Here is a 20809-nt window from a genome sequence, read left to right as displayed (position 1 = left end):
CTGGGATTTCAATGTTTTGATTTTTTGATTGTTCAATTTCTCGATTTTTTGAATTTTTAGTTTTTGATACGATTTTTTTTTCAAAAATTTTCAGTTTTTCAATTTATTAACTTTACGATACTTCAGATTTGCTCCATTTCGATTTCTCAATTTTTCGATATATTACTGTTGGGATTTTTCAATTTACCGATTCTTCGATTTCTCGATTCTTCATATTTTCGGTTTCTGGAATTTCTTCATTTTTCGATTTCTCAATTTTCCGATGTTTCAGTTTTACGATTTTTAATTTTTTTTATTTATCGGTTTTCAATTTTTGACGTTTCTAAATTTTTCGATTTCTCAATTTTTCGATTAACTGATTTTTTTATTTCCCCATTTCTCAATTTCTCGATTTTTCAATTCATCCTTCAATTGTGATTTTTCAATTTTTCGATTTCTGAATTTTTCAATGTTGCAGTTTTGGATTTTTTCACTTTTCCGATTCTTCAATTTTCTTTCCATTTTTCAGTTTTTCAAGATTTCAGTTTTGAATTTTTTCACTTTTTCGATTTTTCAATTTTCTTTCCATTTTTCAGTTTTTCAGTATTTCAGTTCTGGGATTTTGTAATGTTTCGGTTCTTCAATTTTTCCATTTTTTGATGTTTCGATTTCTCGTTTTTTCAATTTTTCGATAGGTATTTTAATTTTTCAATTTTTAAGTTCTAGATTTTCCGTTAATTTTTTTGGTTTCCTTGATGTTTTGATTTGTCGATTATTCGATTTTTCAAGTTCTCGGTTTAGATTTTTTGGTTTTCCAATTCTTCGATTTTTAAATTGTTTAATTTTTAGATTGTTCAATTTCTCGATTTTTAGATTTTTCAATTTTTCGGTTTACCGATTTTTTTTTCATTTAAAATGTTTCAATTTTTCAATTATTAACTTTTCGATTTTTCAATTTTGGTCTAATTTGATTTCTTAATTTTTTGATTTTTTGACTCCTCTACTGTTGATGTTTTGATTTCTCCATGTTAAAAATTTTGAACATTCCGATGTTTCGATTTTTTGACTTTTTGGCTTTTCGAGTGTTCAATTTTTTGATTTTTGAATTTTAGATTTTTGTTTTTTTGATTTTTTTGGTATTTCGATTTCCTAATTCTTCAATTTTTCGATATTTTAATTTTTCAATTTTTCGAATTTTTAAATTTTTGATTTTTCTTTTTTTTTATTTCTCAATTTTTGGATTTTTTAAATTTTACATTTTTCAATTTTACTTTTTTTTGATGCTTGGATTTCTCAATTTTTCAAGTTTTCAATACTCAAAATTTCAGGATTTGAATATTGAGAACTTTTCAATTTCTGGATTTTCAATTTTCAGATATTTTCATTTTTTGATTTTTTAATGTTTCGATTTTTGGGTGTTTTGATTTTTCGATTTTTAAAGTTTTTGATTTTTCGATTTTTCCGATTTGTTGTTACGTCGCCACAAAATTTGGTAATCTTTTCACCATCATGCTTTGAATCAATTAAATCAAAAACTGTTATTGAAGGAGTTGAACGAACTTTTGATGGAAAAAATCGACAAACAACATTTCAATTACTTTTTGTTCATTTATTTTTTTACTGAAATTTAGTTCACACAAATGGAATATTCGAAGTGAATTACGAGGTAGATCCGCAGAGCCAAATAAATCATCATTACAACGTGAAACAACTACGCCCCACGCTGATAAAAAACCTTAAAAAATACACGTCTGCAACTTTCAGCAGCGGTTAAGTTCCGTTCTTTGTGATTCGCCAGTTATCCGTTTTTTTAAAGTAACATTAATATTTACACGCCTTTGGGAATGTCTGTGTTCATTACCAATTTTGTTTTCTGGAACAAAAACATGCCATGATAAAACATTCACATGGAAGTCGTGGCTAATCGATATTTAGTTTAAAGTAGTACCGGAGCTTGCTGCTCAGCGAACAACATAAACATAACCCCTGAACGTCCCGAATTAAGTAAAAGTATTTTTCATTGTTTCTAATTTTTAATCGTTATCGCAGCGTACCAATTACATTTCTAAGCAGCCCGAAATTTGTTTATGCCGTGACATGTCCCTATTATCGATCCTCCTAATAGAATTCATTTACATTAGTATGTAATATGCTGCTGAATACTTACATTTAATCACACTATATCTAAAATTCGTCTACTTGGAATTTGACCCCAGTGAATTAAAAACATATCGTATACACGATATTAGATCAACTCATAATGTTGGCTAATGAAGTTTTCGTTATCCGCGATAAAGGCTGAAAGATGTTAATATAACAGGATAAAGGCCGCGTATTAAATTTTAATCAATCATGCCTGAAACGAGTGAAAGGATAATTCTTGTTGACAAACAAAATTGTATTAAAAATTAAAACGTTAGAGGAACTGGAGGAGATGACACTGGGCTTTGAAAGATTTATGCAGCTGACACCCACGTGATCGTACTAATAAACTAAAATATGCATAAAATATTGTTAAAATATGCGGCTATTTATACACAAAATGTTCCCTGTTTTCGTAATACATTATGCATTGTTTTAGAATTAATAACGCTTTACTTACCTTGGATGGAGATTTTGATTTAAATAACGTTATTTTCGATATTTAGTAATAATAATAATTTGTAATCGCTAAATATTGTAGGGAGTTCCAAGGATGACTCGACTACAAATTATGTTGCTCACGCGGTAAAAACTATTGAACAAATAAAAAAAGTGAAAAAAATGTTGCCTTCTGAAAAAAAATATGAAATAAGCTTCTCTAGAGTTTGTGAAGGTATTTTAAGCGATTTCGATGGATAGAGTCGAATCCTTAATGGACACTGGAGTTTTTTTTTCCATTTCTACTGAAGCTGTTTACATTGGGAAACTGATATCTAATCTCCTCTGCTACTCGATTGAATCCGTATGCTAAACAAGTTACGTGAACTAAATAAATTACGATACATCAGTTTGAGCTTTTGTGGAGCTTTAACTAGAGTAATAAATTTTTTCTGTGCCATTTAGCCATCGCTGAAAATATGGGAGCTGTATTGAGAGAATTGCGGACTTGGAAAAGAAATGGCAACAAATTATTTATAAATTATACCCACATTTAAGATAGACATCGTCAATAATTACAAAAAAAAAAACAACAATATTGTAATTACTATCACTAATTCACAAAACTTGATGACGTCCCTCAAAATTTTGGAAAACAAAGCTAATTTTTTCTCTTTGTACTATTTTTTTGTACTTTCTTTATTATTATTATTCTTGTCTTTTATTTCTTCTTTCTTCTTTTTGTCCCTTTGTTCCCCATTTTGACGTTCTTTATTAATACGGTTTTTTGATCCTATTTGTCTCCTTCTTTTATCACTTTTCTACGTTTTTTTGTTGTTTTCTGGCCTTCTTTTGTCTGACTTCTCTGGTCTTATTGTCTTTTTTACCGTTCTTTCGTCCATTTTTTTATTATCGTCCTATTTTTTGTCGTTTTTTCGTCTTCCTTTGTCTCTGTTTGTTCTTTTATGTTGCCCTATTTTATTTTTTGTTTTTGGCGTTTTTATTATCTCCATTTTGTGGTTGTTGTCGTCTTTTTTGTAGCTTTTTTCGTCTTCAGTGTTTGTCCTTTTTTTCTTTCCTTTTTTTACCGTTGTTTATCCTTCTTTTCATTATTTTTTTTCGCCTTTTCCGTGACTTTGGTCTTTGGTTTTTGTCTTTTTATATCTTTTTTTACTTCTTACCTTTTCTATTGTCGTCCTTTTTTCCGCCGTTTTTATTTGTCTTTTTTTTGTGGTTTTTACCGTCTTTTTTGTCTCCTTATTTTCACTTTATTTCGCTGTTTTTTTCGCTTTTTTTCATTTTCTTTTTTGTGTTCTTTTGGCATTTTTCTTAGCTTCTGTTTTGTGGTTGTTATCGTCTTTTTTGTAGCCTTTTCCGTTTTCTTTACTTGCCCCTTTTTTTTCTATTCCTTTTTAACCGTTGTTTGTCCTTCTTTACATTATTTTTAATCGCCTTTTTAGTAACTTTGGTCTTAGGTTTTTGTATTTCTTTTCTTTTTTACTGTTGTTTTTTTCCACCGTTTTTATTTGTCTTTTTTTGTAGTCTTTTCCCCTTTTTGTAGTTTTTACAGTCTTTTTTGTCTCCTTATTTTCGCTTTATTTCGCTGTTTCTTTTCCTTTTTTCCATTTTCTATTTTGTGTTCTTTTGGCGTTTTTCTTATCTTCTATTTTGTGGTTGTTATCGTCTTTTTTGTAGCCTTTTCCGTTTTCTTTTTTTGTCCTTTTGTTCTCCATTTTTTCGATGTTCTTTATTAACACGGTTTTTTGATCCTATTTGTGTCCTTCTTTTATCACTTTTCTCCGTTTTTTTGTCGTTTTCTGGCCTTCTTTTGTCTGACTTCTCTGGTCTTATTGTCTTTTTTGCCGTTCTTTCGTCCACTTTTTTATTATCGTCCGATTTTTTGTCGTTTTTTCGTCTTTCTTTGTCTGTGTTTGTTCTTTTATGTCGCCCTATTTTATTTTTTGTTTTTGGCGTTTTTATTACCTCCATTTTGTGGTTGTTGTCGTCTTTTTTGTAGCTTTTTTCGTCTTCAGTGTTTGTCCTTTTTTTCTTTCCTTTTTTTTACCGTTGTTTATCCTTTTTTCCATTATTTTTTTTCGCCTTTTCCGTGACTTTGGTCTTTTTATATCTTTTTTTACTTCTTACCCTTTTTTATTGTCGTCCTTTTTTCCACAGTTTTTGTTTATCTTTTTTTGTGGTTTTTACCGTCTTTTTTATCTCCTTATTTTCGCTTTTTTCCATTTTCTTTTTTGTGTTCTTTTGGCATTTTTCTTATCTTCTGCTTTGTGGTTGTTATCGTCTTTTTTCTAGCCTTTTCCGTTTTCTTTACTTGCCCCTTTTTTTCTATTCCTTTTTAACCGTTGTTTATCCTTCTTTACATTATTTTTGATCGCCTTTTTTAGTAATTTTGGTCTTAGGTTTTTGTATTTCTTTTCTTTTTTACTGTTGTCTTTTTTTCCACCGTTTTTATTTGTCTTTTTTTGAGACTTTTCTCTTTTTTGTGATTTTCACCGTCTTTTTGTCTCCTTATTTTCTTTACTTTGTTTCTTTTTGCGTTTTCCACTTTTTTCTTATCCTCTTTTGGCATTTTTCTTATCTTCTGTTTCGTGGTTATCACTTTTTGTTGCCTTTTCTATCTTCTTTCTTTGTCCCTTTTTTTCTATTCCTTTTTACCATTGTTTACCGTTCTTTTTATCATTTTTAATCGCTCTTTTAGTTGCTTTTGTTTTCTTTTTTGTGATGTTTATCGGTTTTTGACTTTTTCTTTTTTTTGTCGTTTTTTCGTCCTCTTTTTTTGTACCGCCTTCTGTTTCTAGCCTCTTTTTTATGGTTCTTTTTTTTATCCCCCCTTTTTGTTCTTTTTCTCAATTTTTTAGCGTTGTCGTCACATTTTTTGTGGTTTTTGTCATATTTTTTGTCTCTTTGTTGTCATTTTTTATTTCTTTTTTGCGCCGTTTTTTATCATGTTTTTTTCGTCTTCTCTTTTATGGTCGCTTTTTGTAGCCCTTTTTCTGACCTTTTTTTTGGTGATTTTTTGGTCCCCTTTTTTTATAGTCTTTTTTTGCACTTTTCTGGCCCTTTTAAGTGCTTTGGATCTTTCTTTTGGCGCTTTTTTTCCCGTTTTTTTCGTTTTTACAATTACGAAAATTTAAACATTGAAAATACGAAAACTGAAAACATCAAAATTTGCAAACCGAAACAAAGAAAAAATAAAAATTCGAAAAACGAATAACTAAAAAATGAAAGAAATGAAAAAACGAAAAATTCAAATAAGTGACATAACATAACTGAGAATTTGAAAAATTGAAAAATCGAAAAAATTTAAAATCAATTATTGCAAATCGAAAAATTAATGAAGAAATTGTAAGTCAAAAAAAATTGAAAAAAGTAAAATGTTACTGTTAATGTTACTGAATGACCTCATGACCTCTAACCTTTTCTCCATTTTGATTTTTCAATTTTTCAATCAATTGAAAAATCAAAATGGAAAAACCGAAAAGTCAAAAAATCCAGTAATCGAAGTATGAAAAAATGGAGTTGAATCTAAAAATTGAAAATTCGAGAAACGGCAAAGTCAGACGCTGAAAAATCGGAAAATTGAAAAACCGAAGAGTCGAAAAATCGGTCAAACGGAAAATCGAGAAAACCATAAATCCAAATTTTGAAAAATTTAAAATGAAATTAAAATTAGTAAAAACAAAAAAATTGCAAATGAAAAAACGGAAACAATAGTAACTTTTCGAAAAATAGAAGAAACGAAAAATTGAAAAATCAAAGAATTAAAAATCGAAAAATTTGGAAAAACGAATATATTTCTAAATGTCGAAAAATTGAAAATTTAAAAATCGAGAAACTGACTAATTAAACATCGCAAAATTGCTAAATCGAAAAATCGAGGACAGAAATGCCGAAATATCGAAAAATTGGATAATTGAAAAATGGGGAAAAACGAAAAGTTGAAAAATCGAAAAATCAAAAAAGTCAAAGGTTGAAAAATCGAGGAAACCAAAAGAATCGAAAAACTGAAAAATCGAGAAATCGAAAAGTCGAAAGTCGAAAAATTGGAAAATTGAAAAATCGAAAAATCGAGAAACAGAACTGCCGAAATATCGAAAAATTGAATAATTGAAAAATGGGGAAAAACAAAAAGTTGAAAAATCAAAAAAGTCAAAGGTCGAAAAATCGAAAAATCGAGGAAACCAAAAGAATCGAAAAACTGAAAAATCGAGAAATGGAAAAGTCGAAAGTTCAAAAATTGGAAACCTGAAAATTCGAAAAATCGAAAAATCGAGAAATCGGAAGTCAAGGGACCTTTGATGTGTTATTTTTGGAAAAAAGAAAGAATTTTGTTTTATTTTTAAAATCATTTGCAAAAATCTTATTAGCCTCATTTTGTTTTGTTTTAGAACAATTTGGAAAAAATCTTGCAGACTTTGGCTGTTATCATTTTTTTAAAAATTTGAGAAAGTTTGGGGTCCTTAGTTTTTTAATTTTGGAAAAACTGTGGGATCCGTTGATGTTTTATTTTGGAACGAATTTAAAAGAACTTTTGGGTTCGATTTTTGGAAAAATTTGAGAAAATTTTGAAACTCCTAGTTTTTTCTTTACATTAAATTTGGAAGAATTTTGAAAATCCCTCATAATTTAATTTTTGAAAATTTGAAAACCGAAACATTGAAAAATTAAAAGAAATTGGAAAAAAAATTGGAAATTTGAAAATCTAGAACGTGAAAAAGAAAAAATGCAAATCCAAAAATTGGAAAAATTAAAATTCGAAAAACGAATGACTGAAAAATGAAAGAAATAAAAAAATGAAAATTTCAAATAAGTGACATAACAACTGAGAATTTGAAAAGTTGAAAAATCGAAAAAATTTGTAATCAAAACTGAAAATCGAAAAATTAATGAAGAAATTTTGGAAGTTAAGAAAAATTGCAAAAAGTAAAATATGAAAATGGAAAAATCATTATAAAAGATATAAAAACTGAAAACTCTAAAACTTGAGAATTTGTATTTTTTTTTCTGGTGTCTTTGACTTGCCGATTCAGTGACTTATTTAATTACTTAATGTTACTGAATGACCTCATGACCTCTAACCTTTTCTCCATTTTGATTTTTGAATTTTTCAATCAATTGAAAAATCAAAATGGGAAAACCGAAAAGTCAAAATATCCAGAAATCGAAGTATGGAAAAATGGAGTTGAATCTAAAGACGCTGCAAAATCGGAAAGCTGAAAAACCAAAAAGTCGAAAAATCGATCAAACGGAAAATCGAGAAAACGATAAATCCAAATTTTGAAAAATTGAAAGTCGAAAAAATTCAAATAAAATTAAAATTAGTAAAAACAGAAAAATTTAAAAATTGCAAATCAAAAAACTGAAACAATAATTAAAAATCGAAAATTTTGGAAAAACGAATATACATATTTCTAAACGTCGAAAAATTGAAAAATTAAAAATCGAGAAATCGAAAAGTCGAAAGTCGAAAAATTGGAAAATTGAGAAATTTAAAATCGAGAAACAGAAATGCCGAAATATCGAAAAGTTGAATAATTGGAATATGGGGAAAAACGAAAAGTTGAAAAATCGAAAAATCAAATAAGTCAAAGGTCGAAAAATCGAAAAATCGAGGAAACCAAAAGAATCGAAAAACTGAAAAATCGAAAAATCGATAAGTCGAAAGTTGAAAAATTGGAAATTTTTAAAAATCGAAAAATCCAGGAACAAAAGTGCCGAAATATCGAAAAATTGAATAATTGAAAAATGGGGAAAAACGAAAAGTTGAAAAATCGAAAAATCAAAAAACTCAACGGTCGAAAAATCGAAAAACTGAGGAAACCAAAAGAATCGAAAAACTGAAAAATCGAGAAATCGAAAAGTCGAAAGTCGAAAAATTGGAAAATTGAGAAATTTAAACTCGAGAAACAGAAATACCGAAATATCGAAAAGTTGAATAATTGGAAGGAAAATGGGGAAAACGAAAAGTTGAAAAATCGTAAAATCAAAAAATTCAAAGGTCGAAAAATGGAAAAATCGAGGAAACCACAAGAATTAAAAAACTGAAAAATCGAGAAATCGATAAGTCGAAAGTTGAAAAAATGGAATTTTTTAAAAATCGATCATTTTTAAAAAAATTTGAAAAACTTTGGTGTCCCTAGTTTTTTAATTTTGGAAAAACTGTGGGGTCCGTTGATGTTTTATTTTGGAACGAATTTAAAAGAGCTTTTGGAGTCTATTTTTGAAAAAATTTGAAAAAATCTTGAGATTCCTAATTTTTTCTTTACATTTGGAAGAATTTTGGAAATCCCTCATTTTTTTATTTTTGAAAAATTTCAAAGAGTCCTGGGATTCTTGAGTGTTTAAAAAGATCTTGAGAATTTTTAGGGGTTCTTGGTGTTTTATTTTTGAAAAAATCTTTGGAAGATTTGAAAAAATCTTGCGGACTTCAACTCTTTCCACTTTTAAAAATTTGAAAAAATTATGAGGGCCACTAGTATTTTCTTTTAGAAATATTTGAAAAAATCGTAAGGTTGCTAGTTTTTTCTTTAAATTTAGAAGAATCGTGGGGACCCTTGATTAGACGGCTTGTATCCTTGAAAATTTTGAATTAATCGTGTTTTTTTAGGGTTCCATTTTTGAAAAAATATGAAAGAATCTTGAAAAAAAATTTCGAATTTTTTTCTTTAAATTTAGAAGAATATTTTAACCCCTTGATGTTTTATGTTTTTGCAAAATTTGCAAGAATTTTGGGTCCCTTGGTGTTTTGTTCTTAAAAGAACTTCGGAACTTTATTGCTTTATTGCTGAAAAATTTTGAACGAATTGTTGTACTTGGTGTCTTTTCTAAGCGAAATTAAACCACTTAAAAAGAATCAAAACACAAAAAACGAAAAATTTTATACAATTGCTTCGTATTTCCTACACAAACCACAGTTTCGAATTTTGAAAATTTAGTGTGTCAAAATAGGTTGACTTGAGTGAATAAATTAGTTCTTAAAGTAGATTTGGAAGAAATCCACAGCTTATAAATTTCCACTCGCTTTTTGTGTTTGCTTCCTTTGTTTTAGAACCCAATATTCCTTTCAGTACCCCCAAATTTCGCAACAAAACATTGACTCTAGTCACAAAAACCCGCCATAGAAACCTCCTTTCCAATAAACGCAGCATCTCGCTAAATTAATCCCGCTCTAACAAGCAGTCAACTCACATTATTCCTCGAATTAACATCGACGGGTTCCCTCAGGATCTCCCTCACTCCCTCGGCGTCGTTCTTAATGACAGCTTCATGTAACATGAGGTCATTCCGCTGGATCAAAGCCCTTCGTTCCAGCTCCTCGGGGGTGCTTGTAGGCGAAGGGCAACCCGGCCGCAGAGAACACCCCTGCTCCACAACCGGACTGACGCAGGACATCATCTTCACGCCTTAATCACCCAGATTCCCTTCCATCGGATCTACATGTGGTGGATGTCGCACATAACGTTCATTTCCTGCACAGCCCACACTTCCGTCACTTCAGCCACTAACGTAAATTGCGGAATTGAATTTCTGTCTTGGTTCACAGGACCTGGAAACACGTTTGATTGCTCAGACAATATTGACGTTGTTTACAAAATTCTGGACGAGTTGCCGCTCGTCTTGTTGATTTATGTTGTTTGTGCTATTGTCAGTTTTTGATTGTGTGTGTGTGTGTGTATATTTTTGTGATGGGTGCATGCCAGTGTTATTTTTGGGATGCATGAATGGAATTATTTTTTAAAATGGGGAAAGGAGTGTGCTCGAAATGGCGGCTTGTTGGCGTGGAAAGGAAAATGTCAAAGTTATTAGGGTGAATGCATTAAAAAGGATGCGTTGTGTTGGGGTTTAAAATATGGAAAATCAATTGTCATTAGGGGACATTAAGGTTTTTGTAGCGGTGCGGACTCGTAGAAAATAAAAAAATATATACATTAAATCGATTGTGAGGACATCGTTCTGGAACAAGGACATAGAGAAATGATTGCTGATTTTATCGTGCTAGAGGGTGTCCAATGACTTGACCAAACAAGGTTACGAACTCCTCGTTAATTTTTGAAAATTATTTGACCCAGTCTGTTGGAACTACAGCTGTTAGGGCTACAATTTTAGATAATTTTCAAATATTTCTTAATAGAATTAGATTCTTAGCTGAAAATAGACACGTTTTTTCACCAAACAGCTTTCAATAGATAATTTTCTATTTTATCTAAAAATATTTTTTAAAATTGGCATCATTCGAACTTCTCCTTTTTACCCCTAATAGGCACAACGTGTCGGCTTAAGCGTGAATTTTTGCATAATTTTTTCCTTGACGGTTTTTTTTTGGAGTCGAGCTGAATATGTTCTTATGGAAAAATAGTATTTTTGGGCAAGAATTTTGATTTTCAGTTACAATTTTATTCGAGACCATCAAAATGCGATGTCTTTGGATTCAGCTCGTCGAGATCTACTCCTCAGAATTTTTTGATGATTTTCTGACGACTTTGAAAAAAAAATTTTTTGGAGATTTAATGAAACTTGAATTTTTTTTTGACTTTCTATGGAATATCTTCACAAAACACTAATAAATTCTTATTGGTCAACTTCAAGTTTTCTAAAATGTCCGTTGGTGTATATTTCTTCTCGTTTCACCAAAATTGTCAAAATAATAAATGGCAAATTTTGAGATATTCTAAAAATTCGAATTTGAACCTACATATTTCGGAATGCAGTCATCATATGAACTTCTCCTTTTTTCTGATAATAGATACATAAGTCTGCTTAAGTGTGAATTTTTTCATAGCTTTTGACTTGATAGTTTTTTTGGAGTTGAGCTGAATGTGTTCTTATGAAAAAGTAATATTTTTGGCCAAGAATTTTAATTTGCAGCTACAATTTTATTCGAAACCATTAATATGCGGTGTTTTTCGGTTCAACTCGTCGAGATCTATTCCTCAGAATTTTTTGATGATTTTCTAACTACTTTGAAAAAAACATTTTGGAGCTTAATGAAACTTGAATTTTTTTTTTGACTTTCTGTGGAAGATGTTCAAAAAACACAAGAAAATTTTCATTGGTCAACTTCAAGCTTCTGAAGCTTTCTAAAATATCCGTTGGTCTATATTTCTTCTCGTTTCACCAAAATTGTCAAAATAATAAATGTCAAATTTTGAGATATTCTAAAAATTCGAATTTGAACCTACATATTTCGGAATGTGGTGATCATACGAACTTCTCCTTTTTTCTGGTAATAGATACGATAAGTCTGCTTAAGTGTGAATTTTTTCATAATTTTTGCCTTGATAGTTTTTTTGGAGTCGAGCTGAATGTGTTCTTATGGAAAAGTAGTATTTTTGAGCAAGAATTTTGATTTTCAGCTACAATTTTATTCGGGACCATCAATATGCGGTGTTTTTCGGTTCAACTCATCGAAATCTACTCCTCAGAATTTTTTGATGATATTGTGACGACTTTGAAAAAAAAAATGTGGAGATTTAATGAAACTTGATTTTTTTTGGCTTTCTATGGAAGATTTTCAAAAAACACTAAAAAAATTTCCTTGGTCAACTTCGAGCTGCTGAAGTTTTCGAAAATGTCCGTTGCTCTATCTTTCCTTTTGTTTCACCAAAATTGTCAAAATAATAAATGGCAAATTTTGAGATATTCTAAAAATTCGAATTTGAACCTACATATTTCGGAATATAGTCATCATACGAATTTCTCCTTTTTTTCTGTTAATAGATACGATAAGTCTGCTTAAGTGCGAATTTTTTTATAATTTTTGCCTTCATAGTTTTTTTGGAGTCGACCTGAATCTGTTCTTATAGAAAAGTAGTATTTTTTGCCAATAATTTTCATCTGCAGCTACAATTTTATTCGAAACCATCAATATGCGGTGTTTTTCGGTTCAACTCGTCGAGATCTACTCCTCAGAATTTTTTGATGATTTTCTGATGACTTTGAAAAACAAATTTTTGGAGATTTAATGAAACACGAAATTTTTTTTGATTTTCTATAGAAGTTCTTCAAAATACACTAAAAAATTTTCATTGGTCAACTTCAAGCTGCTAAAGATTTCTAAAATGTCCGTTGGTCTATATTTCTTTTCGTTTCACCAAAATTGTCAAAATAATAAATGTCAAATTTTGAGATATTCTAAAAATTCGAATTTGAACCTACATATTTCGGAATGTAGTCATCATACGAACTTTTCCATTTTACCGCTAATAGACCCAGCAAGTCTGCTTAAGTGTGAATTTTTTCATAATTTTTCCCTTGAATAGTTTTTGTGGAGCCGAGCTGATTGTGTTCTTATGGAAAAGTAGTATGTTTGGGAAAGAATTTTGATTTGCAGCTACAATTTTAAACGAAACCATCAATATGCGGTGTTTTTCGGTTCAACTCGTCGAGATCTACTCCTCAGAATTTTCTGATGATTCTCTGACGATTTTGAAAAAACATTTTTTTGGAGATTTAATGAAACTTGAAATTTTTTTTGACTTTTTGTGGAAGATCTTCAAAAAATACTAAAAAATTTTCATTGGTCAACTTCAAGCTGCTGAAGTTTTATAAAATGTCCGTTGGTCTATATTTCTACTCGTTTCACCAAAATTGTCAAAATAATAAATGGCAAATTTTGAGATATTCCAAAAATTCGAATTTGAACCTACATATTTCGGAATGTAGTCATCATACGAACCTCTCCTTTTTTCTGGTAATAGATACGATAAGTTTGCTTAAGTGTGAATTTTTTCATAATTTTTGCCTTGATAGTTTTTTTGGAGTTGACCTGAATGTGTTCTTATGGAAAAGTAGTATTTTTGGGCAAGAATTTTAATTTGCAGCTACAATTTTTTTCGAAACCATCAATATGCGGTGTTTTTCGGTTCAGCTCGTCGAGATCTACTCCTCAGAATTATTTGATAATTTTCTGACGACTTTGAAAAAAAAAATTTTTGAAGATTTAACGAAACTTGAAATTTTTTTTGACTTTTTACGAAAGATCTTCAAAAAACACTAAAAAATTTTCATTGGTCAACTTCAAGCTGCTGAAGTTTTCTAAAATGTCCGTTGGTCTATATTTCTTCTCGTTTCATCAAAATTGACAAAATAATAAGTGGCAAATTTTGAGATATTCTAAAAATTCGAATTTGAACCTACATATTTCGGAATGAAGTCATCATACGAACTTCTCCTTTTTTCTAATAATAGATACGATAAGTCTGCTTAAGTGTGAATTTTTTCATAATTTTTGCCTTGATAGTTTTTTTGGAGGCGAACTGAATGTATTCTTATGGAAAAGTAGTATTTTTGGGCAAGAATTTTAATTTGCAGCTACAATTTTATTCGAAACCATCAATATGCGGTGTTTTTCGATTCAACTCGTCAAGATTTACACCTCAGAATTTTTTTTATGATTTTCTAACGTCTTTGAAAAAAAAAAATTTTTTTTTGGAGATTTAATGAAACTTAAAATTTTTTTTGACTTTCTGTGGAATATCTTCAAAAAATACTAAAAAATTTTTATTGGTCAACTTCAAGCAGCTGAAGTTTTCTAAAATGTCCGTTGGTCTATATTTCTTCTCGTTTAACCGAAATTGTGAAAACAACAAATGTCAAATTTTGAGATATTCTAAAAATTAGAATTTGAACCTACATATTTCGGAATGTATTCATCATACGAACTTCTCCTTTTTTGTGATAATAGATACCATAAGTCTGCTTAAGTGTGCATTTTTCATAATTTTTGCCTTGAAATTTTTTTTGGAGTCGAGGTGAATGTGTTCTTATGGAGAAGTAGTATTTTTGGGCAAGAATTTTAATTTTCAGCCACAATTTTATTCGAAACCACAATGTGCGGTGTTTTTCGGTTCAACTCGTCGAGATCTACTCCTCAGAATTTTCTGATGATTCTCTGATGATTTTGAAAAAACATTTTTTTTGGAGATTTAATGAAACTTGAAATTTTTTTTGACTTTCTGTGGAAGATCTTCAAAAAATACTAAAAAATTTTCATTGGTCAACTTCAAGCTGCTGAAGTTTTATAAAATGTCCGTTGGTCTATAGATCTTCTCGTTTCACCAAAATTGTCAAAACAATAAATGGCAAATTTTGAGATATTCTAAAAATGCGAATTTGAACCTACATATTTCGGAATGTAGTCATCATACGAACTTCTCTTTTTTTCTAATAATAGATACGATAAGTCTGCTTAAGTGTGAATTTTTTCACAATTTTTGTCTTGATAGTTTTTTTGGAGTCGAGCTGAATGTGTTCTTATGGAAAAGTAGTATTTTTGGCCAAGAATTTTGATTTGCAGCTACAATTTTATTCGAAACCATCAATATGCGGTGTTTTCCGGTTCAACTCGTCGAGATTTACTTTTGAGAATTGTTTGATGATTTTCTGACGACTTTGAAAAATACAAATTTTGGAGATTTATTGAAACTTGATATTTTTTTTGACTTTCTATGGAACATCTTCAAAAAACACTAAGAAATTTTCATTGGTCAACTTCAAGCTGCTGAAGTTTTCTAAAATATCCGTTGGTCTATATTTCTTCTCGTTTCACCAAAACTGTCCAAATAATAAATGGCAAATTTTGAGATATTCCAAAAATTCGAATTTCAACCTACATATTTCGGAATGTAGTCATCATACGAACTTCTCCTTTTTTCTGATAATAGACGCGATCAGTCTGGTTAAGTGTGAATTTTTTCATAATTTTCGCCGTGACGGTTTTTTTGGAGTCGAGCTGAATGTGTTCTTATGGAAAAGTAGTATTTTTGGGCAAGAACTTTAATTTGCAGCTACAATTTTATTCGAAACCATCAATATGCGGTGTTTTTCGGTTCAACTCGTCGAGATTTATACCTCAGAATTTTTTTATGAATTTTTAACGTCTTTGAAAAAAAAAAATTTTTTTTGGAGATTTAATGAAACTTAAAATTTTTTTTGACTTTCTGTGGAAGATCTTCAAAAAATACCAAAAAATTTTCATTGGTCAACTTTAAGCAGCTGAAGTTTTCTAAAATGTCCGTTGGTCTATATTTCTTCTCGTTTAACCGAAATTGTGAAAACAACAAATGTCAAATTTTGAGATATTCTAAAAATTAGAATTTGAACCTACATATTTCGGAATGTATTCATCATACGAACTTCTCCTTTTTTGTGATAATAGATACCATAAGTCTGCTTACGTGTGAATTTTTTCATAATTTTTGCCTTGAAATTTTTTTTTTGGAGTCGAGCTGAATGTGTTCTTATGGAAAAGTAGTATTTTTGGGAAAGAATTTTGATTTTCAGCTACAATTTGATTCAAGACCATCAATATACGATGTTTTCCGCTTGAGCTGGTCGAGATCTACTTCTCAAATTTTTTTGATGATTTTTTGACGACTTTGAAAAATACAAATTTTGGATATTTAATGAAACTTTAAAATTTTTTTTGACTTTCTATGGAAGTTCTTCAAAAAACACTAAAAAATTTGTATTGGTCAACTTCAAGCTGCTGAAATTTTCTAAAATGTCCGTTGGTCTATATTTCTACTCGTTTCACCAAAATTGTCAAAATAATAAATGGCAAATTTTGAGACATTTTAAAAATCCGAATTTGAACCTACATATTTCGGAATGTAGTCATCGTACGAATTTCTCCTTTTTTCTGATAATAGATACGAAAAGTCTGCTTAAGTGTGAATTTTTTCATAATTTTTGTCTTGATAGTTTTTTTGGAGTCGACCTGAATCTGTTCTTATAGAAAAGTAGTATTTTTGGACAACAATTTTAATTTTCAGCTACAATTTGATTCGGGACCATCAATATACGATGTTTTTCGCTTGAGCTGGTCGAGATCTACTCCTCAAATTTTGTTGATGATTTTTTGACGACTTTGAAATATAAAAATTTTGGATATTTAATGAAACTTGAAATTTTTTTTAACTTTCCACGGAAGATCTTCAAAAAACACTAAAAAATTTGTATTGGTCGAGTTCAAGCTGCTGAAGTTTTCTAAAATGCCCGTTGGTCTATCTTTCCTCTCGTTTTACCAAAACTGTCAAAATAATAAATGGCAAATTTTGAGATATTCCAAAAATTTGAATTTGAACCTACATGTTTCGGAATGTAGTCATCATACGAACTTCTCCTTTTTTATGATAATATATACGATAAGTCTGCTTAAGTGTGAATTTTTTCATAATTTTTGCCTTGATAGTTTTTTTGGAATCGAGCTGAATGTGTTCTTATGGAAAAGTAATATTTTTGGGCAAGAATTTTAATTTGCAGCTACAATTTTATTCGAGATCATCAATATGCGATGTGTTTAGATTCAGCTCGTCGAGATCTACTCCTCAGAATTGTTTGATAATTTTCTGACGACTTTGAAAAAAAAAATTTTTTGAAGATTTAACGAAACTTGAAATTTTTTTTGACTTTTTACGAAAGATCTTCAAAAAACACTAAAAAATTTTCATTGGTCAACTTCAAGCTGCTGAAGTTTTCTAAAATGTCGGTTGGTCTATATTTCTTCTCGTTTCATCAAAATTGACAAAATAATAAGTGGCAAATTTTGAGATATTCTAAAAATTCGAATTTGAACCTACATATTTCGGAATGAAGTCATCATACGAACTTCTCCTTTTTTCTAATAATAGATACGATAAGTCTGCTTAAGTGTGAATTTTTTCATAATTTTTGCCTTGATAGTTTTTTTGGAGGCGAACTGAATGTATTCTTATGGAAAAGTAGTATTTTTGGGCAAGAATTTTGATTTGCAGCTACAATTTTATTCGAAACCATGATTATGCGGTGTTTTTCGGTTCAACTCGTCGAGATCTACTCCTCAGAATTTTTTGATGATTTTCTGACGACTTTGAAAAAAAAAAAAAAATTTTGGAGATTTAATGAAACTCGAAATTTTTTTTAACTTTCCACGGAAGATCTTCAAAAAACACTAAAAAATTTTCATTGGTCAACTTCAAGCTGCTAAAGTTTTCTAAAATGTCCGTTGGTTGATCTTTCTTCTCGTTTCACCAAAATTGTCAAAATAATAAATGGCAAATTTTGAGATTTTCTAAAAATTCGAATTTGAACCTACATATTTCGAAATGTAGTCATCATACGAACTTCTTCTTTTTTCTGATAATAGATACGATAAGTCTGCTTAAGTGTGAATTTTTTCATAATTTTTGTCTTGATAGTATTTTTGGAGTCGTTCTGATTGTGTTCTTATGGAAAAGTAGTAGTTTTGGGAAAAATTTTAATTTGCAGCTACAATTTTAATCGGGACCATCAATATGCGATGTCTTTCGATTCAGCTCGTCGAGATCTACTCCTCAGATTTTTTGACGATTTTTTGCCAACTTTGAAAAAAAACAATTTTTTTTTAAGATTTGGTGCTTTTCGAACTTTTTAAGATAAAATTTTGGTAAATGACTAAACAGTATTTAGAGTAATCACTGGAATGAAGAACGGATGGGTGGGCGGTGCTATTGCTTGTTTACAAAAGCTTCTGTAGGAAAAAGTTAAACTTAGCCCCGCCCACCCACCCGTTATCTCATTTTTTTTCTTCAGAAATAAAAAATAAATGTTATAGTAAATAAGAAATTACGATTAATCACTTTAGAAAACATATAATTCTCCCCACCCACCTAACCCGACTCCATTTCAGTGATTCATTTTCTCTAGTCCGAATGAAAGGTGGATTTCAATTGAAGAAATAAAATTGTGAGAAAATAGAGGGTGGGTGGGTGGGGCTAGTATTTGATAAGATAAGACTGATTTTGGCACTTTTGACAGTTCCGACTATTTTTCAACTATTTTTTATATATTATATTTTAAAAATTCGAATTTGATCCAACATATTTCGGAATATAGTCATCAATAAATCATTAATTCAACATTGTCGCTCTTCCATAATATAACCAACATCAATTTCAACTACTATGCAACTAAACGCACATCCTTGCTCCGACAGCATCGCCAGATTTATACCTCGCAGCTGCTGGAACAACAATTATTATGAATTAAGCTCGAAACGATGAAAATTTAATCCTCCATTCGTTATGACGTAAATTGCGCTAAAATTAATTTCGGAATTCTGTCCAGATAATATCTACATGCAGAAAATTACGAAAGGTCGTTTATTAATAATTACTGAGTACGTTTTAATTGATAGATGCATCCGGCAGAGATAGAATTTCCACGATCTTATCTTAATGGCAAAATCAAACGTAATTTGACAGTCGATAAAAATAAAAGTTTTAATTGAGTATGAATTTAGTTTTGTTTAAATGTAGGTAAAACATTTTCATCACTCTTTAGTTTGAAAATGACGGCAGAGTGGAGTCAAATGATGTATAAATGGCGCAGTCGGTGGGATAAAATTTTAAAAATTCAAATGTAACATGAAAATAGCGTTAGATGTTTTCAGTAACTGAAATTATTTGCACGAAAAGGTCGCTTAATTACTGCTCTTTATTGCATCCGTATTTCATTATTAAATTAATTAAGGCAGCCATATGTTAATCATAAACATTAAAGGAGCTCCATTTAGAGGTAAATATGTGGATACAAAAGGTTCGGGCTGGTTTGTTCGTGAATTCTCTAAATGTACAAGGAAATTTAATAACGACGAACATATTTTTTTAACCAATATATCGTATTTTGATAAAACCTTTCAAATATGTTACTCCCACGTTGTAAAAATATATCTTTTTTCCAAATACAGTATGAGCAACAATTTTTTGTGTAGGTTGCGATATGAAACGTCAAATTACATAGAAAGGTCATTAACATTCTTTCAAACATTAAACAACTCTGCGTGAATGGCGCTAATTGTGAATTAATTAATTAGTTTTGTCCGGTTTTAATGTGTGTATTATACAACTACATAAACCAGTCATTTTCGAGCTACAGGATATTGCTTTTAATAAAACAAACGCCGCAAACAAACGGCAGCAAATAACTAAGGCATCAATTTTCAGTGATGAAACACTCAAACTAAGTGCTGCATTCCGGTTTTAACAACGTCAGCTATTATGATAATGACTCCGAGTTATTGCGGTTTACTTGACATTCTGCATATTTGGCGTTAAATTCGAGAAGAAGTAGCGCCACTTTGTTAGATTTAGTAGAGCGCATTTTATTACGTTGTGTAACGCTGAACTGGCGCAGTCGGTAGGATACAAAATTAAATAAAACTTGCATGAATGATTTTAATATAGTGCAACTTAATTGAATAAATCCAAGCGAGTTCACGCATATCTCAATGGAATATAAAATAATGCGTCTAGAATAATATAACTGGTTCACAGAGAACAGTATTGATTGATCACCGGTGATCCAGTAATTTAACCCTGGTAAAGGACGTCAGTGAAAAACAAAATAAAAAAGATGCAGGTGAATCTGCAGCACGTGGAAAGCGATTTCAAATAACATGTTCTTGCAGCATCTGTTTTTCGTTACCGACATATTAAAACAGTTTTCCAATTTAGTTGTAAACACGTAAACAAACAAAAGCTTATGACCGTTTATTTGTCTGAATAAAATGTACAATCGCACGCAAATGTTTTGAGGCTATGGGCGGATCATTTTTGCCGGTCGTCACCGAAGGACGCGGTCCAAATCGTCCAAGGGCAGAATTTGTAGGTAGGCTCAAACTACAACGAAATTTACGTGTTGACCAAATTCTTACCCTGAATTAGTTTTAATTTTATAAATACCCTATCTAAAATGTTCAGAATATGATGAGTCTATACTTGTGATTTACCATTCCATTAATATTTTTTGGATTTGTTTATACATACAGGGTGAGTAAAAAAAAAATAATGACTGAGTCAATTTATTTTATTGAAGAAATCAAGAATTGCAAAACTGAATACTTTGAAATCTTGTCAATTAGTTAGAAAAAAAAAACCTGTCCTGCTCTAATAACATCGAGAATATGCTCAAAATCACACTAATATTAGGTCTAATTGTGCCGACCATAGTTATAAAATTCACATTAAAGTAAGTCACGGACATTTTTTGAAGTGTACTACATTTCAAAAAGCAAAAAAAAATTTCAGTTTATAAATTTCATTATTTTGGTTTAAAGTTTATCAATCATATTTGACGCTTTTTTTTATCCATTCCATTTGTTATCCTTTACTGCGGTCTCTTTTAATTATTTATTACTTCCGACATCTTTTCGGTGACAAATTTAATCTTTGGATACTTCAGCGTAGTTAGTGAACTCGTTGTGACCACTGAAATA

At 30.1% G+C, this 20809-nt stretch overlaps 1 protein-coding gene across 6 annotated transcripts in view; it reads right to left on the bottom strand.

Moving 5' to 3' along the window:
• LOC135125153 (ankyrin repeat and death domain-containing protein 1A-like) overlaps positions 1-20809 on the bottom strand; it is a 111363-nt gene that overhangs the window by 20737 nt on the left and 69817 nt on the right. For all 6 annotated transcript variants that reach the window (XM_064050521.1, XM_064050526.1, XM_064050527.1 and 3 more), the window contains one exon: positions 9766-10123. In XM_064050521.1, the coding sequence (XP_063906591.1) occupies positions 9766-9972 (207 nt within the window). In that variant the 5' untranslated portion in view covers positions 9973-10123. The remainder of the gene's footprint in view (positions 1-9765; positions 10124-20809) is intronic.

The sequence above is a fragment of the Zophobas morio genome, unplaced genomic scaffold, assembly GCF_036711695.1.
Source record: "Zophobas morio isolate AGI-343-1 ecotype UQ-CSIRO unplaced genomic scaffold, CSIRO_AGI_Zmor_V1 ptg000008l, whole genome shotgun sequence".
NCBI lineage: Eukaryota > Metazoa > Arthropoda > Insecta > Coleoptera > Tenebrionidae > Zophobas > Zophobas morio.
The sequence above is the reverse complement of the archived record's forward strand: the minus strand, read 5'-3'. Positions and strand labels throughout refer to the sequence as shown.